Consider the following 24766-nt stretch of genomic DNA (forward strand, 5'->3'; position numbering starts at 1 on the left):
GTTAACTCAGGTCTGTCAAGCAGCCAGGACACGTAGCCATCCGTCAGCACTGTGTTTGTACTCTAAGTCCACATGGCTCTGTCACCATGGGCTGCATGTTCTGCTGGTGTAAATTGGAAAGTCTGCATGGCTTGGCCAAATTACTCTAGCAGAAAGATGGCCTTTATATATCTGTGTTGCTGAATTGGTGCCTCGGCAACTTTATTGCAGTTTAACCTTTTTGTTATAGCAAAAAATTCATTTCACTGATACAGTGGCTCAGGCTGTGAATTTGTCTCTCCCAAGCTAAGCAATGGAAATATCATCTGTACCAGAGCACATGGGCTCCCTGGGAAGCTCAGGATGCTACAGCCTGCAGAAAACCAAGTGTTGCTTTTCCCTCTGCTGCCAAGGTGTGATCATAATTTGACCCTTTGTTCCTGGATCTGTCCATCCCCTTTTCCCATATACTAAATGAAGGGCCTAGATGTTTGGTGTTACGCATCCTCTGACTCGTTCCTCGCAGGAGAAGCGGTGTGACCTCCCCACACGTGGCAGGGGTCCTGCTGTCACTATGACTCGAGATGTGTTGTTGCAGAGTCACATCAGCAGCATCATTCACAGGCCTGCAGATTGTGTGAGAATGAGGCAGGGCTAAGACAGAAGCAATTGGTTTGGCAGCATCACATCCATGATATCCTAATTGGGACCATGTTTAATCCTGCATCCTTACAGGAGTGATGTTCAGCCTGGGGCATCTCAGCATCGGATTGCCTGGCAAAAATGGTCCAGACAAGAGCTGCCTTCCCATTGCAGTAGATTGACTGATACTGATAGAAATCCTGGTCCCCTCCTCTAGCCACTAACCATGTTGGTTGCAGCAGGGTAAGCCTGAGACTTGGCTTAATTTATTTTTGAATTATGTTGATTTTATTTTTAAACATAGCCTTTAGATCTGCACAGTGGAAGTGGGATAAGTAGTTGTTTATTCCACTTTTGCAACATAACTAACTTCTGGGGAGTAACTTGGTGCCTAACAAAGAGCAGGATCCATTAATGCTGGGAAAAATCTATGTTAAGGGGTTACAGAAAACTGCAGGACATGTAGCGGGAGAATGAAACATTAAAGGTCTCTTGTTCAGAAATAGCCACTAGCCTTGTATCCGCACGTAATTATGTCTGCAAAACTTGAAGGTTGCCTGGAGGTGGTTTTAAAACACGGGCGCTAATTGCAGTCCTAAAGGCAAGCCTGGCATGGCTTGAAAAACACATTTTCATACTTGAGCTGATCCTGTGTGTCCAAAATGTGTGAATCAAACCCGTGCCCCCCAACTCATAAGATCACTGGTTTGGGAATCAGGGCATTTTAGAATCTAAAAAGCTCACAATCCCATGGCTCCAGGAGGTGGGGATTTAAGGAAAAGTATAATTATGATGGCAATCCTGATAAATCAAGAGCATTGCCAGCAGGGCACCTGCTCCGGACGTCTCCATCTCTTCATCTGCCGCAGCCGGTGCCGTGGACGCTGACGGCCGCTGATGCCCTTTGATCGCGTTCTAGGCAATTTCCTTAGTGTCTCCGGCTCTGCCTCGTGGCAGGTTTGTTTCAGAATGAGCACGGATGATTTGCAATGAAAATTGAGGTAAAATGAAATGATCCCTGAGATGTGCACATCCCTGCCAACACCGTCTGAACAAACTTCAAAATCTAGGCCTAGGTGCCTAAAAAAGTGGCCTGATTTTAAAGGGCCTGGAGATCCTGCTGCTCTGATGGCAGCTGCTCTCCGCTGAGTGTGCTCTGAGTGGCTCTTAATGAGTGTCCAGCTTTGGTTTCAGCCAGTTTGCTAAGGCTGCTGCAGTTTTGCTCTGGGGCTGCATCTCAGATGAAACTTCTTTTACTTGAAGGCTCCAAGGTGGTTCCTAAAACAGGCAGGTGGAGAGACCTGGTTTTTCCAAACAGGAATCCTGCAGCTCGGTTGGCTGGCAGTGGTTCTGCTGGTCGCTCCAGGCTGCCTGCTGCTGCTGGGGACCGGGTGCAGATGCTGATGTGACGGTGCAGATATAAGATGAGGTTAGGGAACACCACGTTTTGGTGGCTTTAAGTGGTAGATGGCAAAACCCTGATATGGAGAAAAAAAGCTAGCTGGGATGAGAGACCTTCTTTGCGTACAAAAAAACATGTGCAGGTAGATTTGGATGCCTAGACTTCCACATTTAGGAGGGGAAGATCTGGGAACACTGCTCAGCTCATGGCAAAGACAGTGGGCATGGACATGGAGAAGGGAGGAATTTTGTCCCTGCAGCAGTCAGCTGCAGGATTCACCTTGGGATTTTCCTTTGGCCTGTCTCACATTTAAGGCAGAAATAGACCATGAAACATGTAAAAGTGGGAATGAGATACCTGAAATTTTCCACCTGGGATTTATTTTTAGTTAGTTAAATAAGTAAATGGTTGGCAGGTTGTGTTCTGCAAGACCGACATCACAGGCCTCCAAGTCTAGGTTGCCACTCTGGGCATGTGGATGCTTTCTTATGCTTAATTCAGGATAATGTTACCAGTACTAACAAAGACACCCATGTTGCAAGTGTCCCCAGATGCCTGCAGGCCACAGCTGCTGTGGCTGTAATGGCATCCTCACTTCGGAGCGATGTCCTTGATGTGTTTTTTTGAGAGACTCACTTTCTCATAGCAAGTGTGGTCTAGATAGCTTTGGGATGTGATAGTGAAGGCTTCACCGCTCCTTCATTTGGGAGCCACAGTTCTTTTACAGTCCCTATATTGCTGATGGTGGTTTTTGAGGGACTTCAACCCCCTTAACACCTTCTGGATGGACAACATAGCATGCAGCAAGCGGTCAACAGTTCTGAAGGGAGGCAGGAAGGGAGCACTGTCTCTACTGCTTGGAGATGTAAAAACCAGACTGCAAAGAGTCTTGAGCAACCATATCTGACCTCAGTGCTGATCCTGCTTTGGGAAGGAGCTTGGCTAGAGACTCCTGGAGATCCCTTCCAACATGAGGTTCTGGGACACTATGAAGCATCATTGTAAGAGAAGAGGTTTTAGAGCAAGTGGCTCATGAGCATGAGTTGAAGTCTGTTTGCTCTCATGTTTTTGTGAGATAGGGGCTGTGTCCTTCATGACTAATGCAGTGAAAGCAGGGTAATGTTATGGCAGCTCTTTGTAAATATTGATAGCCTCAAGATAAATACCATCCAAGTGTACCCGCTGCAGAGAAGGCTGCTCAGACATGTGCTCCCAGGCTTCCCCCTCTTTACTGAAGCTGTTGACCTTTCAAGATATGAAAAGCTTGAAATGACCCAAACCTTCAGGAAATTAGCTAATGTTTTGTGTTGCTCAGGAAGCAAGTATGCCCTTTCCAGCCTATATAAACATATTTTACTGAACAAACGTTTTGTTTGGGAAATTTTGAAGACCGAGTTCCTGTTGTATCTCACTTAAAATAGAAGATGCAAAATAAATACCTGTCATCTTGGTACCTGTCCTTTCCCTGCTAGGAGAGAAATATTTGTTTAGCACTGGCATCCGTGTCTGCTCTTAGAGCAATTCTCAGAGACTTGCTGCCCATTTAACGCTGAATAGTGGCAAAATAAATAGTCTCTGTCTTTAAAAGGTTGAAAGTTTTTGCAGATAAAAGGCTTGCTGAGTCTTCCAGCTTTGAAAGTATTACCCTGGGTATGGTGGACCAAATCCTGCCCTCCCCATGGGCTGTGAATCCGGCCTGCTGGCAGATCCCTCAGCGTTAGTGCTTGTGCCCAAGGGAGCTCTGCCCACGAATCCCGCAGCACTGCAAATGTCCCTGCCATGTCCAAGACTCTCCTCGTTCTGCTGGGGTGGGAGTGGGAGCCTCTCACTGCACTCTGGGCACTGGCCAGGGCAGTAGCTGGGCTGTGAAAACACTACACGAGTGCAGGGCCTTGTACCATCACCTGAAAGGACCTCCGAAAAGTCTGAAGTGGACAGGGACTTTCTTCAAATGGCCTCCAAATGGCATTTGCAGCAGAGTGGTTGTTTTGTAGTGAAACTGCTCATTTTCTTCTGCCACAAAACCTAAAAGGCACCTTCCTATTCCCTGCGGAATCCTTGAGATTAATGTGGACTGCTGGGGAGATTCATGTGTGCTTTAAAACAAGGGGCTGGTGCCACGTGTGAGCCGAAGGGAGGAGATGAGCAGTGTCCTTGATGCTGCCGCCTCCTTGTCCTTAGGGCTCCCTTCTCACCCCCAGCCATTGGCCTCTCCGTGCAATGATTCCCAGCTGGGGGAAGGCCTGGGGGGAGGCCTGGAAGACCTTGGTGTGTCCCTGCAGGACCTGGGCCCTCTCCTCCATCCTGCTGCAGCTCCTGTTGCTTTACAGGGTGCTCTGGTGGGCTCTGAAGCTGGGCAAAAGGCCGCTCAGGACCCCGCTCTTTGCTGCCTCGTGCCCTTAGATATCAAGTTAGGGCTTTGTGAGAGTGGGTTTCAGTGCAAAATCAAAGCACGGAGTTTAAGCCTCTTTCATTGGTGCCTTTGTGGGGATTATTTCTTACCCAGATCCTCCTGGGCCAGTTTTTCATTCCGAGAGCTACTGCTCTTTCAGGATGTGATGGGCATCATTTTAACCAGAGCAGCCTGCTGTGCTTGCAGTTTGGAAAGCTGCTCCTAGCTGCTTCCCTGCTTTAACCTATCAGATCATCACTTAGGTTTGAACTTGAAGTGAGGATGAGTGGCACTGGGACCATTGCCATGCTGAGAGCCCCCAGCTATCTGTCCTGGTCCTGCTGTACAGGGGCAGCAGCTCCTGAACCTTAATTATTTGCATTTTATAGCGACCTGGAATTAGTGTTGGTTGATTTTAAAGGGCAGTCTTGACCTGCGACAGTTATTTTACATAGTTGCTTTATGGGCAGTTCTGGTGGCCTGTTGCTGGGGCTGCAATGGGCAGAGCAGCAGGGCAGAGATTAGTGACTGCTCCCTGGACCAGGCTCTGGGCTGCTCCTGCTTGTGCAACTGCACCTGCCTTCACATGCACCCCAAAGCCTCCAGTGCCAGCTCTGCACAGGGTTTAGGCAGGATGCAGCAAGCGTGAAGAGATGAAGGCTGATCCCCATCTATGGGGCATAGGTTTGGCCTGACACCAGAGGCTGGACCACTGGACACAGCAGGGAGATGGATGGCACAGCTGGATGTGTTTTTGCAGCAGAGCCTTGGGAGATGGGCCTGGGGCCCCATGAGCATCTCCTGAAACCATCTCCCTGTTCTTCACCAGGTCTTAGGGATGAGATGGCAGAGTAAGGAAGTGTCAGAGAACCGAAGGAAGGACTCTTTGCACAGTATTCAAGAGGATGGTGTTTTGGGATAAATTAGGTGACTTAAGTATGATCCTGGAGTGAATCATTGAGCAATCTATTTGTAAGCCCTGACAGATCAAAGAGCAGCCAGTTTAATAGGCCTTTAATAATGCCGTGTGATGTAAAACTGCCCTAATTTAGTTCTTGACAGTAACAGGCCAAGTAGGTCAGAGGAAGGAGCAGTTTAATAGAGTTTGACTTCAGCCACGCTGCAAGTGAGAAAACCACGATGCAGGTGAGAAGGTGAATGTAGTGCAGAGGAAACCCATCCTCAGCAGGGCGTGCAGTGCACCTAGGGGTGCTGCGGGGACCTGGGCGAGCACTGGAGCCCAGCAGCAGATCGGGTGGGACTCGGGGGACAGGACTCGCCAGTGCTTCGGAGGCAGAATGGGGCTTGTAAATGAGCCTGACAACCTCAGCAGCAATTTGCAATCAGTGAGATGAAATTCAATAAAGACGGAAAACCAAATGTGCAATCCGAGATGAGCGCTAATTGGGGAAGCAGCAGGGCTGCAAGGCTGGCTGGGGATTGCCTGCGCTGCCGTGCTCTGGAAACGCAGCAGCTGGGCCTCCGAGTCACAGCTGTGGAGACAAACCCAGGGGACACAGCGGGGAGCTACCGGGAGCACAGGCAGGGCTCGAGCTGGGCTCCTCGAAGGGAGAGACACCTCTGCTGCTTCCGAAGAGTCTGCAGCCTAGCACAGACATAATGGGTGCTGTTATCAGCCTAGTTATCTCAGGAGTTGAGCACAGATTAATTTTCCTGTTGGGCTTGCACCTTTCAGAAATGGTTTGGAAGGTAACAAATTAAATTTAGCACAAAGCTGAAGAGCAAATAAAGCTTTGCGAGGAGGTGTAAGAAACATTAGCTGCATTTGTGATTCACTCCAGAGCATCCTTTTAATGTCAATGAGGGGAAAAAAAGTCATAGGTAACGTGATAGATAGAATCATATTAGACCAAACTGAAGAGCATCAGCTCTAGAATAGGATGTAGCAACTGTTTAGCACTGGACAGCAGCATTGGCAGCACCTGGGAGCATGACAGAGACATGGAAGAGATTATTCTAATTGCTAAGACTATCAAAGCAGAGTCAGGTTAGCAGAAAGTAGTAAGTGGCATTGAAACTAGCTAGAAGAAGGCAACACAGTCCTATAAAACAATAGGACGGTGCTTTCTGAAGAAGTCAGGTGATCAGATCACTGTCCCTCAGTCTGGATAAATGGGTTACAGCTCCTCTACTACATGCTGAAGCTTTGGCTTTTTACTGGCGTGTGGGAGCTGAGTCAAATCATCTGATGGTGTTTGCCTGCTGTGTCAAATCAGGAGCGGCCCAGTTCCTGCCGAATGAGAAAAAGCTGAGAAATGCAGCCATAAAGAGGGGCCTGCAGGATATTAACCCTGATAACACACACCTGCTTCCTTCTGTATCACCTGTGGCAGTGGGCTGAGGTGCTGTGCACGAGAAAGATACTTTGGGCTCTCTGCACCCCTTCCTGGTTCTAATTTTGGGGGCAGCTTAGCTGCCTCTCTCTTGCAGAAGCAGGGAGCTGGTGAACGTTTCTTCCCTGAGTCAGGTCCTCTTTGTTCCTGTTGAGCCCCTGATGGCCTCATGCATTGCAGGAACCAAGGAATGTCTTTAAAACCTTATGTGTAACTTGGAAATATCCTCTAGAGATGATTAAATGTATTGGAGCTGTTCCATAGCCTGTCTTGTAATGGGACAGGCTCTATTGGAGCAGTAGTGGGAGTATAATGAGTATGTAAATGAGGCCTCTGCTGCGTGGCAGCTTGGTCGGGGTATGAAGTGGGGCTGATTTACTCACCAGATGGTTTTGGGATGCTCTGGCAGGCATCCTGGTGCTAGGTGAGGGCTTGGAGTAACCTCACATTAAATTCGTTAAATATATTGCCTAAGAATTTGAAACAAATCATCCATGGGGTTTGTCCATGGATCAGGTATCATGATTTTCAGTCAGTAAAATGAAGGAAATCCATCACAAAGACAGTGAAAGCCAAGCAGTGAGGGAGATGTCAACTGATAAAGGGCAGCATGATATTAAATCATCCCTCACCTTTCACTCTTTCACTGATTTTATTCTTTGTTGCCAAGTTACCAGGTATCTGCCTTGCTCACGTGTATGTGCCCTCACCCCATGTCAGTTCTGGTTGCTCTCAGGTTATTTCTGAGAAGGCTACCCGTGGCTGGACGATAACTGGGGACTCAAAGCTCTTGAGTCCCAAAGGAAAGGACAGCAAAAACGGCACCCCTGTAGGCCCAGCTTGGGTTTGAGACATGCAGGGATGGCAGGATAAGTCAAGAACACTCTCGGGCTCCTGTCTTAGCGAGCCACAAAAGTCAAGTAGTCTGTTCTGCTGTCAGAACAGGTTGCTGAGGTTGGGTGCCGTTGGTTGGTGCTGTTTGGAGGGTCCTGCTCTCCACCAGATCGTGCTCTGGCCTTGCCGGGTTGTTGTCCTGCCTCCACTCAAGTCTCCTGAGCTGTGGGGCCAGCTTGCCTGAGGGCAGGATCCATCCGATCCCCTTCTGTGCTGGGATTTCCAGTAGCTCCAGTGTGCAGTGGCCCTCTAATGCAGTGCTGAGGCTGCAGGGCTGTGGGGAACAGCACGACACAAAGATCGAAAGGTCCGAGGCACCAAAGAGCTCCTGGGAACTGGTGAGAGGATGAGAGACTGGTCTGACTTTCAGGCTGTGAGCAAAGTTTGTAGGGCGGGCAGGGAGAAGTGAGTCATTTAAAACTCTGAGCATGGTTTAACGCTGGAGATACAGTAATACCCCCAGACTTGCACTATGCTGCGCTTATAGAGCGGCCGTGCGGAGCCTCTGTCAGGAGCTGCAGGTTTTTTGGGAGGAGGAATATATTTGCATGATTCATAGATGAAGGATCTGTAGCTCTGGATGCAGCTGAGCTGGATTCTTCCTCTGGCTGTTCAAGAGTTAGGCATCAAAGTGGCTCGTTTAAGACAGATATTTTCTGCAAGCGTAACACAGCTGAGTTACATCCATTATTGCCTATACATCAAACACTGAGGCCTTGTTGTTACTGTGACAGTAATTTAGATATGTTCTTATTGAATAGAAAGTATCTGACAGAGGTTGCAAGGTTCATCAGATCCCAGCGCAGAGATAAGTGGGCATCTGCTCAGTGTGAGTGCTTCTCTCCAGGGGGTACTGACTGATCAGAATTACTGTCCGTGCACCATGGGGAAGTTTGCTGTGAACATCTGGCTGTCATATCTGCCGTCAGACTGTCTGTCACTTCGGTGCTGGGTGTCCAGCTTCCCTGTGACAGTTATAGATGGCAGCTCATAAATCCCCGTGCTGCACGGAGCTGCTTCGCTGAGCAGGAGAAGCTTCATGTGGAGGGTGGTGTGTGGTATGTCCTCCTGCACTGCTCTGGGCCGAGCAGGACGGTTCACACGGACCATAAATAAAACTGCCATTAGGATCATTGGTAGCTGCCCAGCTCTCAGTTCTCCCCAGGGATCTGCAGCTGAGCTGCGGGGAGCAAAGGAGAGTTCTTAATTTCCTCAGTTTGGCCATTTCAGCTTTCCTTTCCTTCCCTGTCTGCGCCTCTCCATTCTCAGGTTTCCTGCTCGCAGAGCCTGATTTATGTCCCTCCGAGAAAGCGGCTACGTATTGTTCCTAGGGACCGTGTAGCAAGAGAACTGAAATGCCCTTTCTCATTAGCTGAGCACTTATTAGCAGCAAGGACGAAGGTGCCTGCTGTGATTTGCAAGCAGCAAAGACCTGCAGGTCCCCACTTTGTTTCTAAGTGTCCTGCAGAAGGTATCTTAGAGAAGCAACTTTATTGTTAGGAGGCTCCAGCCCCTCTTTGATGTCATGCCCCACAGAAGAAACCCTTTTTGAAGCCCCTGCTCCACAGTTCCTGCATTGCTCCTGGGTGAATATGGTGGAGAAGCAAACAAGGGGCGTGAAGCATCGTGCTCCAGCACGGCCATCCAGGGTGTCCCAAAGCAGGGAGGGCAGTGCTGGGTGCTGGGCACCGTCAGAGGTGACACCAGGGCTGGCAGGAAATAGGGGGCCACCCACAGTGGGACCTGCACTGATTTCTTCTTTAATCTGCTCTTTGTTCCTGGGCAGTCCTTGATGTCACAACAGCCCCAAGCAGGAGCCCTGGCACAGAGCCCTTCACTGGCAAGGTGCTGTGTGCTGTGTTCCCAGTGAAGCTACGCTCTCTGCTTGCAGGACCACGGGCAAATGGTTATAGTTGCTGTGGATTCGCTGGATTGGGAAGCGTTACGTTCTGGAAAGCATCACTGCCTTGCTGTGTAGCTGGAGATAAAAGCAGAGTGGGTACTGCTGTGGTTTTGAGTGAGGAACTATGGGCTAGAGGCATAGAAACAGGCTGGCCCTGAGGGCATCTAACAACCCTTGTCCACCACGTGATGGATGTTAAGCAGGTATCAGACCCATTGAAACCACCTGTTTGCACCAGCTGCCTGACAGCATCAGGGTGGCCCCCTCCATCTGGGTGCTCCTGGGTGAACCCAAGCCCCGAGAAGGAAGGAAGGAGGCACCTGCTCTTGCTGGCCTCCCGCTTTAGTGCTGACCCAGGGCCTCATGGTGGTCCCCTCGGGATGCTGCAGCTTCCTGGCACACTGGTGCTCGGGACATGCACGGACTCAGGTTGCAGCTCTCTGCATCATATACCTGGAGAGGGCTGGTGGCATTAGGTAGGGAAGGTGACTTCTCACAGTACCTTCAGCTGGAGGTGGCACAGGGCCACTTTCTCCTGCTCCAAGTTCCCTTGTCACCAGGCTGCCCATGGCACTGCACATCCCTGTCCAGACCATGGCGCCACGTTGTAGCTGCTGGCAGTAGGAGGAAAGGGGCAAGCAGGGAGAGGAACTAGGTGCTCAGCTTGTGAGAGCTGTGCGGCTGACTTTGCCTGTGAGCAGTGATCTGCAGGCGCGAGGGCTGAGGGCCCCCTGTGCTGCAGTGTGGAGAGAAGCTGTGTGCTGCTGGGGAGTCCCTGCGCTGGGAGACCCACCTGGAGCCTGCTCCGTAATCCTCTTCTCCTTGGATCATAACCTAGAGCAGGGCAACTCATTGGATGAGGAGCTTCAAAGAGACGTGGGATTTCAGTCATCCATTGCTTGGGCAGAGAGCCCTGCCCCAGACCCCAGGCCGACCTGCAGCCTGTGCTGATCCCACACCATTCTGCTGCTTTACACTCCCCTGAGGCTGCCTTAGGTGCTCTGGTAAGCACGGTACCTGCTCAAGGGTTTTCCCAAACCACCAACAGCAGCGCTGCTCTGACCCCATTTCCCTTCCCCTAACCATGGCTGTGATCCTCTAAATCAGAACCTCTAAAGTCCTTCCTAGGACTTGTGGCCCACCCCTCCATCTGGAGCGTCTGCCAGCTGATATGAGGCTGATGTTTCCAGCCGAAGCACTGAAATAGCTCGTTCTTTTCCCCGATTCCCTTGGCAGAGGAAAACAAGACCATTTGTTTAGAAGCTCATAAAAGAGGAGCTTTATAGTGGAGCATTCATAAACTTGTTTGCGTTTGACCTTCTCCGCATTGCCGATGGTCTCGAGTTCTTGTCCAGGCATTGTGCTTGTCGGGGCTGTCAGTGGCATTTTGCAAAAACAGCCTCACCCAGAAGAATTTGCATTGCTCGGTGCTCCTAAACTGACCATTTGCGAAGCTGTCTTTGCTTCACAGCAGCCTGGCTGTGGTGTAAGGGTGCGAGGCATCGACACCCTTGTAAAACACCAGCTGCTGCTGAGGAGGAGCACGGCTGCTAATTCCATATTGCCTTTTTTCTTTTTTTCCCCCTTTTAATTAATTGACGCTACTCAAGAAATGGGCATTTCCCAGGCTCTTAGGTTAGCACGTATTGATCTTGTGTCACTGGGGAGAAGAATCATGCCCTTAAATTAGGGAAAATATATTCAATGAAGCCAGGCAATTAAATCTTCAGTGCATGTGGGTCACGGAGGGTCTTAAAAGAGAGTTTGTTCTGTTTTAGAGACAGTAACATCTCGGGCACAATGTGCAAACCAGGATAGCCACCTTTTATACGCAGAGTTGGCAAATTGGGAATGCCTTGCCTGGAGAGCGGGATCTCAGATTTCAGATGTAGGTGCAGAATTTGGTCCTGGAACTGATATTTTGAGTGGATGAAACTTAAATCTTGTTTTCCACCTATGCATTTGGTTCATGGAGAAGGGAAGGGCTCTCCAAACTGGCTGTGCCTGAGGCTTTGAACTCCAGACTGGAATGATAAGCTGCCAGGGATGTCTCTCCTTTTCCCAAGCTCTTACTTGTCTTTAAGTCTGTTATTTTTGCTTTGGTCTTTGGGGTTTTTTTTTGCGTCTGTAGAACTTTAGCATGGTTCCCCAGCCCAGACTAAGGATATCACAAACTGTTGGACATCGAGCCCTACCGAGATGCACCAGCATGTGAGACCACCTGGGACCTGTGTCTTTGCAGGCTGCCCAATTCTCTGCCATGAGCAGCTTCAGAAAAAAAGAACACCAACTTGTTGGTGTGTGATAAGAAAGCACATATAACCAGTTGTTACAAATCCGTCCGTGTTCTTTGAAATGCATTTTATTGGATACTGCAGTCCAATTTAAACTAATTCCTAGATTCAAGTTGTGAGCATGGCAAATTGCTGAAATAATATGTCTCATCCGGCTCCTAAGTGGTGGTAAACAAGACACAGCTGGCAGGAGATATGAACTAGTTTGATCCTCCTTTTCCCTGTATTCCCACCATACTTGTTAGCATGAAATATTTCCTTTCTTGCCTATTTTTCTGAAGACAAAAAAAAAAAAGGGGGACAAGAAGTATAAGGCTGAAATGTCCACGGTGGAATCTAGGTGGGAGTCCAAGATGCCAGAGACTGCTCAGATCAGCACCAGAGAAGACAGGAACGTCATATTTTATTAGCCTTTGCACGCTGTATCAATGATAAGAGTTAACTGCAATTACTGGGAGATAATGTTAACACATTTACTTGTGTAGCTGCCATCATTCCCCCTGGAGTCAGCTGAAATGAGCTCTGTTTTAGTGCCACAGGGCTGCAGTCTGCTCCAGTGGGAATCCTGGGCTCTGTCCTGCTCCATGCATCCTGTTCAGCCCTCCTTTACCTGGCATTTGTGTCAACGCTGCAGAAGGGTTTCTGTGCAGGCCCAGTGTCCAAGGCAGCTGGGCTGGCATGGGCTGTCCACACTAAGCTGTTCTGTGCCCATGTTTCATTTCTCTGTGCTTCCCTTCCCTCCGATGGCAAGGACACTGATTGCAGATGGTAATTGTGTGCTGAAGGTGGCTTTCCACAGAACCTTTTCCTTCTGTGATTTCTCTAAGCATTGTTCAGCGGGGAGCGTGTTGTCGCCTGGTTAATCCCTTTGTGTTCTCTGCCTTTGTTCCTCAGGCCCATGTGTTCGATCTGAGTGTCAATAAGTATGAAGCTATATGCATCCAAGTAGTGGTGGCCAAGAAGAAAAACAAAATAACCCACGTCCGCTTTAACCCAGTCTACCCCGTTGTCATCATTGGAGATGACCGAGGCCATGTCACCTGCCTGAAGCTCTCTCCCAACTTGCGCAGGATGCCCAAGGTAAGGACGACCAGCATTCTTCTGGATGAGGCACTTAATCACAGCAGGTCTCATGGTGCCTTCTCATTGCCCCTTCTTCTGTACGATGAGCTTGGCAAAGCTCCCATTCAGTGCAAGCCACTTAAGATTACTCCAAGTGTTTTAAGTAGGATCCAGTTTTAAGTATCCCAGTAGGACTGGGATATCAGATCCTTGCCCTCTGTTTATCCAAGTAAGGAGGCTCAGTTCCATCCTAAGCAGGACCAGGCAGTGGTGGGAAGGAGGTTTGCGGTTTGTGGGACAATAGTGTGAAGGTGCTTTATCACCATGCTCCAGGCAAACCCGTAAGCTCTGCAGAGGTTCACATCTCTCCAAAGCTCACATCCTTTCTGAACTTGAGTTTTATTTGCAAAATTCCTTGGTACCAATTAAAGAGATCCTAACTGCTTCCAAGCCCTCCTGCAGAGTCCATGCTGCACATCCCTTGTGCTCCTGGATCAGCAGAGTTTATCCTCTGACTACTGTGCATCACCCCTTCATACTATCTCCCTATCCCATGTCAAGAAGACATGGGATCTTTATCTCAAATGATGGGAATGAGGTGCACAAGCACTTTTTTTCTTTTTCCACCTGCCCTTAAGGGCCGGTCATGCAGGATGCTGACCTCCCCCACCAGGTTCCTTTGTTGGACTTTCTTTCTGGACTTTCTTTCTGGGCTTCAGCCAGCCGTGAGCTGTATTCCTGTAAAAGGTAACCCCCTTTCTAAGCCCATATAATTCTCCTGCCTGGTTGTTACATATAATGGAGCATTTTCAGGCTCTTTAGAATTGATCCAAGAAAGCAATTGCTCAGGATGATCGCATCTTATATGTACATCCCCAAAGGCTTTATATACTCTGCTAACCCTCTGTATTAAGCATGGTCTTTGGCCAGAAACTAATCACCCAGGTGTCAATCCAGAATGTTTTGATGGATTTTAAACAAGTTTCTTCAACCAGACACTGCTGAGAATGAGAATCTACCCTGTGCTAAGAGAGTATAGAAAATACAGCAGCATGGCAGCCTGTTTGGAGATGGGGTCTGGGAGCCGTGGAGACACCCATGGGGACATGGATGTGTCCTATACACATCAGGCTTTTTTACTTCCATTGAAACCACAGTCCGAGACCATCAGAGCTCTCAAGGCTGCCATCCCTCTGGCTCAGGTCAATTCTGCTTGTTGGTTGATGAGTCCTTCTTGGTCATGTGGCAGCCACTGGTCTGTCACTGGCCTTGGTTTCACAAGGGTTCCCCGGCGGGGACTGGTCACACACACAAACGCGGCTGCTGTCTTCTACCCTGAAAGCAGCCAGTGGTGCAGTTAGCAGTGTGTGAAAGTCCTGCATGATGGGTCAGAGGGAATTTGAATGTCTACTTGTGATTCTGGTGGCCAGCAGCAGCACTATGTGCAGGTATGAATGCTGTTGTCTCTTAAAATCACGTCCTTCTGCAAACTGCTTCAGAGTTGAATTGCATGTTGTTAACGAGGCAGTTTAATCTGACCTGTGAGTTCAGGAATAGCACAATCACTGCTGACCTTAAACGAAAAGGTACCATATCCCCAACAATGTATAAAATGCATAGAATTGATGGACTCTGCTGCTCTGATGTTATTAAGCTGTCTTCTACTTGCTTGGCTAGGTTTGAAGGGACATTGAACACTGAATTAAATGTTTCCCCCAAGTGCAGAGGAGGAGGAGGAGGGATGTTTAAGCATGGTTGCTGATGTGTGCACATTCCCTGGCTAAACCCAGCTTTTTCTAAAAGTGACAAGGAATCTAAAGCCAAGTGACGTGCAGTGGCAGCAGCACTTCAGTTCGGGGCCCAGGCATCCCAGCTGCCTTTTTGTGCCATGAGCTAACTTGCCATGAGCTAACGTGCGAGCGGGGTCTCTGATCCCATCCTGTGTGCTGATGTGGCACCTGAGGGTGTCAGATCGAGAAGCCCTTTTGTGCCTGGCTTGGTGCCTGGGTATCACAGCTTGGCCTCTCTGGTATTTGACCATGAAGAGGCCTTGGGAGAAACCTGCTCAAGCCCCAGGAGGAGAAGCTGCAGCTGGTGCTTCCAGAGGCAGCGGTTTTCTCTGCTCGCCCTGATGTCTCTGCTCTCTGGCCATATTTCCAGTGGCTCTTTTGGAAAGGAGAAGGTGCCTTTCGTTGGAGGCTTGGCAGAACTCACTGTGCTGATGTGACATGGCAGCTGGGTGCCTCATCTGGGTCTCATGTCCCTCTGTTTGCTGACAGTGTCAAAGGGGTTTGGCAGGGAAGTTTCCCTGCCAGCTTCCCACACAACTGGGACAGCAGCTCCTGACAGGTATGACTAGCAGACTAATCACCCTGTTGAGAGAGCTCTTAATAGCCACATGTCACTCCAAACCTGCTTTCTTCCCCTAAAAATAGACGTGGTGCTGTCTGCTCCGTGTTCTGCGGGTTCCTTGGCAGTAGCTGGGGTTCCCAGAGAGGGCTCACCAAAGAGAGACTGAGCTGACTTCCCACTGGGATTTCAGACGCTCTGAGTTTATTTTGGCTTGTCTATTAGTCAAAGCCAGTGCAGTGGATTAGTGGGTTTAAGGCGGATGGTTTCTCATCAGACCTTGGTTTGTTCCTCTGCACGTGTCCTTGAGAGATAACAGGGGAAATTCAGTCGCTCTTAAAATAATTCACAGGGTTGATCTGCAGCTTAATTAATTCCTGTCTGCAAAACACTTTGGGATCTTTCAGAAGAGTTAGTTAACACTTCATTTTTTTGCAGTCAGTAGCTTTGGTGCAGCTCTATTTGTGAGCACTTTGCAGAACTGTAAGCCAAAGGAGAAACTTTTGAAGGCTTTCAGATTGTATTTTCAGAAATCACTTTCTCCAAGATAGATAGTAAAAGGTCCAATCAACTCCTCATAAGTTTTGACTTTTTGATTCATTCAGTGGCCAATGGGAAAAGATTCCTTGATGAGCACCCTGATCTTCAGAGGCAGCTGGGGACAGTGATTGTCCATCAGTTGGATACTAGGCTTGAGGGCACATCTGTGTACAGGGAGCGTATGTAGGCCTGTTGTCCCCAAGAGTGTACAGTGCTGATGGGGTGAATCTGGAGTCTCATGGCAGAGGATTTGCCACATAAGCAACATCAGCCCAGTCCTGCAGTGGAAATACTTCCCATCTCCCCTGACATAACCTAGGAGCACTGGTGAAATTGGTTTGGATCTTCTGCTTGGAGCTCAAAACTTAGTCAAAACTTCTGTGAAAAAGCTTGCTTTATTTTTCAATCAAGCAGTGAAAGCAAGTGGCTCTCTGCTGTCATGCTAGCCACTTTTGGACTCCACATTCCCCTTAAATACTGTTGGGCAGGAGTTGCTTAACTAATGAAATACTGTCCTTAATTTGCAATAGCCTTGGTGGCTGAGTTCACCTGAGAGAAGCATTGCTGCAAGAAGAATGAGTTGGAGGCAGAGCTGTTTAATTAGCAAACCTTTATGGCTCCTTTTCATTTGGGGGTTGGAGGAAATTAAAGCTTTTTGTCATTGCAGGCAGAGGAATGTATCTGCTCATGGGCTTTGGTTTGTTTCTTAAAAAACTGCTAGAATCGCCTGGCACAGGCTCTGTCGATGCCAGAGGCAAACAGGAGACAATCAAAATAATATACAGAGTTTTTAGGGGTGTAGCAGTTGGGAGGGCACAATAGAGAGGCAGGAGAAATGAAAGCAGGTCAGAGAAAAGTTAGAAAGAAGCATTTGTTGAGGCTAAGAAAAAGGCATTTGTTGAGCGTTGGCCTGTACCCAGGCTCACAGCCAGGGAGGTAGCTGCTCTGATAATTATCTTGGAGGATCTCTGTTCCTGCCACTGGTTTCTTTATATGCAAGTCACTTCTTCCTATGTCCCGCAGGGACAATCAAGTTACTTCCCAGAGAGTAAATCTTTAGTGACAGGATCTAGCCATGCCTGAGGCCCTGTGTGGCTGGGCACTAGGAGCCAGGAGGGATCAGGCGGGATTCAAGTGGGCTGAGGCTGGGAGGGTGCTGAGGTTTTCAGGGCATAAAGATGGGAAGGGGGGTTGGAGAGGATTGATGGAAGTCTGGGAAGATTTAGGGAGTCACTAGGAGAGGGGCTGCTGTGTCTTTTCATCTTCAATCTACCTCTCCCATACTGCTTTCTTTGCAATTTTCTGGGCCCAAGGACACTCCTCCTCTTGTGCTGACCCACTCAGTGCTTTCCAGATAAAGGACCCTCTTTTTGTCCCTGCCTCTACCCTGCTTCGAGGGGATGCAGCTCAGGTCCAGAGCTGTCCCTGAGCAAGGACAGTGTGAACACAGGGTCTGGTGTGACCAGCTTGCAGTGTGCTTGGTCCTGAGCCTCACTGCTGTGTAGCCATGTACTGCTGGCATGAAGGGGGATGGGACAAAAAGAGTTAAGGACCATGAGTTTAGGTCCTTTTTTTTTTTTCGTCCTTAGTTATGTGAGTTGTTTCAGTAACTATGGGATGAGCTGACTAGCAGTGGGAGAAGGATCTAAACTCTGTCGCTTCTGTTCATTGAGGTGCAGTCCATTCTCCCATGGGACTGTCTGTATTTGCAGGAGGAAGCAATAGATTAGATAGGCTCTACAAGGCCGTATCAGCTCTGGACTTAGTTAGTGCTTTGGCACTGGGAGAAGTACATTTTGTCCTCAAACTTTTTGTTCCAACATCTCTCAAGAGATATCACTCAAAAACCTTGCTCCTCCGGTGGTGTTATTCCCAGTCTCTGTTTTCATGCAAACAGCTCCTCCGTAGTTGAGATTCAGAGAGTGGCTTCCGTGTAGCTTGAGTGATGGCTGGTTGCCTCACGTCTCTTCAGGGCAGGCTAATTGTGCAGTGACCCAAGTGCACAGAGCCCAGCAGTGCTGGAGGAGCTGAAGGCTCCGTGTGCCTCGGGTTTGCTGCCTTCAAGTTAAGTCTTGGCCCTCTGATAAGGAGGCACAAGCAAATGGGTTTGGGTCTTGTAAAAACTGACCCCCCCAGCTTGACACGCTTGCTTCCTCTGAGACTTGCAAATGCTTCTTGATTTCCTCAGTCGCTCCCCTGTTGTTTAGGCTACTTGCATATTGCTGCTCCTGTAGTATTATCAGAACAGTCAGACATTGTGGGATAGATCTGGGACTCCTGAAACGCTGCTTGTGCCCTCTCACAGCTTTCATTTGTCACGTGTGCAGGCCATTTAAGGGCAGATATTTTAAGCAGTCAGACACTACACCTGGATTATACTGAGACACACACAGAATGAGAAACACGTGGACTGAAATGAGAGAGTAGATACCAGTTTGCTTTAACTCTGGAGGTTGCCCCTTCAAAATCTTCGTCTTCTGGTGGCTCACCTGAGTGATAGGGAGATGATAATACTGCCTGTGGTGTTTGAGTACCCTGCGGGTTGTGGGGAACACAGGTGCTGTGACCATGAGCTGCATGTGCACCGTCCCAGTGTGCTCCTTCGTGGGGAAAGGGACAGGACTCTCCCAGAAATCCGTGTCTTGGCCTGGGGTTAGGATCATGTGAGTTCTTGGTGGTTAGCTAAATTCAGGGCTCACCCACTCAGGTTTATATTTGGGTCTGGGCAGAACTGTTTCTGAGGTCAAAGAGTTGTGAACAGGGATGAACTGGGAGGATAGCAAGGCTCCTTGGCACATATGTAGAGTCAGGCTTAGGCAGTACTGATCCTGCCTTGGAGCAGGAGGGTCCTGAGATGGCTGCTGTGATGGTCCTCCTGGTCTGTGCATGCTGGTCCTAGCACACACCTGGCCCACCAAGGGCCAATACTTGTCTATAGCCTGCCAGTGCAGGGCAACATTACTGTGACCCGCAGCCATTCTGCTAGGCAGATCTGTGTCTCAGGACGATAAATCAAAATCTGTTGAAGGGAATAAACAGACTCTCCTGCACCTTCTGCCTTGCGGCTTGCCCTCAGTCCTTCACGGCCCTACCACTACAGTGGGAACCCCAGTGCCAGGTAGTGCTTCACAGCCCCGCAAGATCCCAGGCAAGGATATTTCAGAATCTGATGACTTTGCATATTTTTCTGGAGATCCTTCATGTCAGAATGTTTCCTCAGTACAAATCCAAATAGCTGAGAGTCTCACACCACAAGTATGAAGAGTTCGGGATCCAGGCAAAGATGTCGCAAGCTTAGACACCAATCCTGTTGAGAGAGCTGATACAAAGCAGCCAGCAGTAGATCTAAGGGGCTTGAATTTTCTCTCATGAAACCAGTTTTCTTTGTTTCAGTGAAATTATATTTGTTTTGCGTCAGAATATGTAAAAGGAGAAAACAGTCCTATGTAATGAAGTGTTTGGCTGGACCTCAAGGTCCAAGAGATGGGAGGGGGGTCCTCTTCTCTCTGATCTTGGTCACGTGTCTCCAACCTTGTTTTTGTTGTGCAATGTGCCTTTTACTGACCTTTCTCTTTGGCGCTTGGTAAAGAAACAACATCAGCGTATTTGCAGGTTATTTTAAGCTGAAGTTAATTCTCAGTGGTCAGGATGAAGTGCATTTAGTATGTGAAGTGGAAACGCTGGCAATTTGAACAAGAGAAGGTCCCATTGTAAGGGAATTCAATTCTTATAAATTATTTCTCAAGTGCAAGGCTCTTCCTGTGAGATGCTGAGTGCTGCCTGTGGGGTGCTGAGTTCCGTAGCCTGAGACTGACTTTGATTTATTGTTCCCCGTTGAAAATCTGTGTTTTCCAAGAGCTTGAAAGCGTTTTCCAAGTTGGAAAGTGAAGGAAGACTGTTTCAGATTGCAATGTGAGGGCTTTGGAGAGGGGTTTGGGGGAAAAGCTTAGGTGATTTGTTTGTGCGATCAAAGTCACTGAGTTAAGCAACTCTTTTCTGAAAAAAAAATCTAGTGTGTTTCCATCAAATTTGCAGTTCTCTAAGTATGCAGAGGTAACTGGAATTGGACTTTGCTTGAATAGTTCTGATGAGGCCTTAGTTTACTCCGTCCGTGGTATTTCTCCATGCTAGCAGTGCTGTGAGGAAGGCTTTGCATCCTCTTCCTCATGGACATGTTGTGTGTGTACGTTAGGGCTGTGCAGGGCCCTCGCAGGCTGGGCCCGCGCTCGCTGCCCTGGCAAATCCCTCCTGCATGAGACTAAGAGCCCCGGTTTGCACCTTCCGAGGACTTGCTGTGGGCTGCATCCGAACACGTGGGATCGCCTGGCTGCCTGCTCTCAGTTTGTGCAGCTCCCTGGCAGAGAAGTGGGCCCAGTGTGGCCTGAGGGGCCCTGCCCGGCCCGCGGGCGGCCTGGTCGCCTTTCCTCCCCGTTTCTTTGTGCTGGCCACCCTCTGTGGATTCATTTCCATGTGCATGGCTTAAATCTTTAGAAATCCCTGCTGTTTGTGCAGAGAATAGCCCCAGAATGAAGGCAGAGCCAGTGCTCGTGGAGCTGAGGCCTGTGGGGACGAGCTGCTCTCAGCGCGCGCCCTTGGCAGAGCCAGGGACACAGAGTTTCGGGGACATTTGTCTCCAGATAATGCCTGGATCCATCTGTGCTGCGAGCAGGTTTGCCAGCCTGCGCCTCTTCCACAGAGGCTATTGGGTGCTCAGCCCCCTGCCATAACCGATTAGGGCTTCTTGCTGGCGGAGGTAACGTGGACGCTTATCCTGCAGGTCACGCGAGGCTGAGCTGCTGTTCCCGCAGAGATGCCTGGGCTGCGGGGAGCAGCTACCACTGAGAGCTGGCTCTGCCCCAGGGGTGTGCAGGAGGAAAGCTTGTTAGCTGGGCTCCTGAGCTCTGCCTAGGTGCGTCTGAAGGACAAGGTGATGCTTCTTCTGAGGACACAGCGTAAAGCAGTGGCTGGAGCCTGAGAAACCCAGCCCTGGTCCTGGGGTTGGGCTCTGAGTCTCCTTGGATGAGATGTAACTTCTGTCCACGCTTGGCACCTGTGTAGGTCAAGGTGGATGGTGATATCTGTGTCCCTGGGAGCCCCTGCAGTTGAGCAAGAGGTGTCTGTCCATTATCACCACAGAATCACAGAACGGTTGAGGTTGGAAGGGACCTCTAGAGATCATCTAGTCCAACCCCCTGCTCCAGCGGGGACACCCAGAGCACGGGGCACAGGGTGGCATGTGCGGAACAGACACAGACAGGAGGGCTGCAGAGCTGGGCCTCTGGGAAGGCAAAGGAAAGCAGGGACCCATGGGTGTCCAAGACAGCAAAGCCTGCAAAATCCCGGGACACTGGTGAGCAGCTCTGTGCCTCCAAATTTGTGCTGTTCATGCAACTCAGGTGGGAAAATGTAACTAAATCTCTCCAACCCCTGACTGTGTGATGCCCTGGACACTTTTCCCTGAAGATTCACTCAGCAGGGGTGGTAAGTGGGACATTTTCTTTAATTTATAAGACCTCCCCAGTCCTTCTTTTCTTTGCCCCGGTGATCCCAGCAACTCCCTAGGCAAGTGTAGAGCTCAGAGAAGGTGCCTATCTGAGATTTTTTGCTGGGATTTTATCATTCCTCAATCTCTTCGGCTTTTCCTTCCTTGTAACATTTGCATAACTTGTCCCTAAGCGTCACCGGGGTGCCGCGGGGCACTGCCTGTCACTGCAGAGCCCGGTGGCATCTGCTGTGGTGATAAAGGCAGCGAGTTAGACAGGACCCAGAGTGGAAGGAATAGGCTGCGAGAGCCAGAGGAACAGCTTGAGATTTGGCATATCCCTGTAAAGCCTTATGAGCCCCTTCCAGAGCCTAAAACAGCCTTCCCTGAAGAGCCTGGCAGGACTGAAGCTGCTGAGGGGAGCACAGGGTGTCTCTCCCACTGTAACCCATACAATTACATATAAAATGCCCTTTGTATTGCTGTGCATTTGCTGACACTGGGCGCATAGATTGGCACTCGTCCCTGTCCCTGTGTGCCCCGAGGAAAAGGCTCCCGCTGTGTTGGTCACCCCGTGCCTGCTGAGTCCATCCTGCCCCCGGCTCGTGCTGTCCCTTGGCCCCCTCTGGAAGAAGAGGAAGGGAGACACCTGTGCCGGCAGGCAGGCCGAGCAAATGTTTCTTGCTCAAATTAATTTGATAGGCTCAATGGGGAATTGTTTAAATGAGAGAAGGGAAGGGATCGTGGATGAATAAAATGTCTGGCTGCTCATGCTGATGGAGCTGACGCAAAAGGATTATTTTTATCCCGTGGAGAAAAGAAAGAGAAAAAAAAAAAAAAAAAAAAAAAAAAAAGAAGGGGAAGGAGGGGGGGGGGGAAAAAAGAAAAAAAAAAAAAAAAAAAAAAAAAAAAAAGAGTCCTCAGAAGCGGCCGAGAAGAGCGGCTGCGTTACAGTGCTGCTGCCTTGGGAGCTGCAGCCTCTGCGACGCGAGTGCTCCCGCAGCTCCAAGCCTTCCCGAAGGGAAACTCTTCTCAGTCATTGACAGTTCTTTGGGATGGAGCCCACAGTCCAGGTTTGCAGGACAGCCCTGTGGCAAAATCCCTGTTCTCCCTCCTGTCTTCCAGGTGGGAGCTGCCCCCATCCCAGTGGTCCGGCTGTGGGGTGAGTCTGAGCTCCTGGCTGCCCGCCGCTCCTGCTCAGTCCTTGCTGTTGTTATCCTCAGACCCTGGAGTCTCTCACATTTATCCCTTTATAGATCCCCTGCTGCTTTTCCGAGCCTCATCTCCAGTCACTCCAGGTGGTTTCACATTCCCATCGTGTCTTCCTGGCCACCCGCGGCCCACCCATCTGTCCTAGTGGCCAAGCACTACCAGAAGTGCTGACCCAAAGGAGTCCAGAGCACAGACCCTGTGCACTGCACACAGCGCGTCCCTCTGGGCGGGCAGCTCAGGGTACAGCTCTCCAGCTGCATCTCACAACCTTGTACCCAGTTTATCTAGGCCTTTTACCCCACCTGAATATCAGTACATCCGGGCTGGGCAAAGCCTTCCTAAAGTCAAGGTAAACAGCAGTGGCTTCTTCCCAACCCACAGAGTCTACTGCCTTGTAGCAGAGAGAAATCAGGCTGCTCAGCATGACTTTTTTGGCACAAATCATGTTAGCTGGAGTGCATCTCTTGGCAGTCACTTACAAACAGGTTGTTGGTTTGATCCACTTTTCTGCATAGTGAGGTTAAACAGAGAGGCCAGGGTTTTCCTTTCTTAGGATAGCTGCCACGATTGCCTCTCTCACCTTTCCAATCCCTGTCATCCTCTGGTACGCTCCAAGATCAGTGCTTGGGTTTAAGTCCGTTAGGCTGAGCCAGTTTAAAGGCTGACCAAGGGCCTGGGGCTCCTGCAGCCGGGACACTTTAACACAGCAAGCAAGCAAAGGCCTGTGGGCAGAGATAATGTCTTTTATTAGCCAAATAAATATACCTGACAAGAAAGAGAAGTGTCTGTGCCCTAACACTTGTCGTTTATTTTCTAGCAATGTGCTAGTTGAGCTGGCCAAAGTCACTTGTTCTCCCTGCCAGCCTGTGTATGCTCTAACCCCTGGCTTGCTTGGTGGGAGCAGATGCACTTGGTTTCTGCTATCGATCAGCGGTGATATCCCAGAGACTGGGAACTGCAGGAAAGAGGATCCCCTGCTTGAAGGATTCTGTTGAGCCAGGAAAAGGCACTCAGAAGCTCTAGTTTTGTCTGACCTGGGCAAACCAGAGGGCACCCAGATGAATGAAAGAAATTAATTATTTAAGTGTCTTTCATGTCATTTAAAGAGAGCTGGTTTTGCTGCACAGTTGGAGTTGATAACAGAGCCGGGCCAGGGAGCACGAGCCTGACAGACTGGGTTTCACTTACAGCTGCTTATCCAAGCAGAACAGCTGCCTGCTAAAGCTCTGCAGCCCGGGAGCTGGGACACCTGAGCTGCGGAAGGAAGAAACCTCCGCTCATGCGCTGGGCACTGCCCGGGTGCTGCCCCATGGCAGGGAGAGCTCGTGGCAGCACCGGCCTTAGGGGACAAAACCTCCTGGAGGGACCCGCGGCCTCAGCGACCAGGCTCCGTCCGCCTCCGCTGGGAGAAGCTGCAAGTCCCACCCTGCTCCCCTGTGTCGGGGAGTTTGGCTCTTCGAGGTGTCCGTGCCCTGCTCGTACCCAGGGAAGCATTGGCGGGATGTGATTTTTCTGGGACCAGAGCTGTCAAAGTCATCTTCCATGCACAGATCTTCAACTTGAACCTCGGGTAGCCTGAGCTGTAACTACCAAGAGTTTGCTGAGAGTCCTGAAAGTCACGTTTGCACAGCGGCGAGCTCGTGGCCAGGCTCACACATGGCAGCTGGAAGCGCTACTGAGCCCGGAGAGGGAGGCAGGAGTGCTTGGCACAAGGAGCACTTGGCAAGGCAGGGTGCCGGGACCGCGCACAACACACCAGGATAGGGGTGAGGAGCAAAGGGCAGATGTTGCAGGTGCTCCCTGCACCCTGCGGCCAGAAAAGCAGCAAGACAAACACGAGGCCGCCGTTGTCTACCCAGCTGCCTGCAGAGGAGGAAGGGGAAAGAAAGGAGGAATATATATAAGAGAAAGGGGCTCAGTGGCCTCCTTGTTTGCCCTGGCTCTTGGTTCCCTCCTCACTGAACTAGCTGTCTTGGACTGCACGGGGGCTTTCAGGAGCAGGGTGACTGGTTTCTCTCCTTCAGCCCTGATTCTTACCCGGGTTGGATTCTCTGGCTGGGATTTACCCAAGAACATGCAGTCCTGCCCCACGAGCCCGGGCTCCCCACAGGCTTTGCTGTGGCCAGAAGCCACTTGCTAGAAATTGCCCTGCTCTGCCCCGAGAGTGAATAAGCCCTGAGGCGGCGAACAGCTTGGGCTGCTGCCGCTGGAAGGTGCTGCCGAAGTGCCAGACATTTCTACGATGTGGTTAAGGGAATTAG

At 49.9% G+C, this 24766-nt stretch overlaps 1 protein-coding gene across 1 annotated transcript in view; it reads left to right on the top strand.

Moving 5' to 3' along the window:
- The window catches only part of LOC112947407 (dynein intermediate chain 1, axonemal-like), a 71438-nt gene that overhangs the window by 33334 nt on the left and 13338 nt on the right, over nt 1–24766 (top strand). Inside the window, exon 7 of the mRNA XM_026039491.1 lies at nt 12755–12940. Within this exon, the coding sequence (XP_025895276.1) occupies nt 12755–12940 (186 nt within the window). The remainder of the gene's footprint in view (nt 1–12754; nt 12941–24766) is intronic.

The sequence above is a fragment of the Nothoprocta perdicaria genome, unplaced genomic scaffold, assembly GCF_003342845.1.
Source record: "Nothoprocta perdicaria isolate Ctin4 unplaced genomic scaffold, notPer1 scaffold_10, whole genome shotgun sequence".
Lineage (NCBI taxonomy): Eukaryota > Metazoa > Chordata > Aves > Tinamiformes > Tinamidae > Nothoprocta > Nothoprocta perdicaria.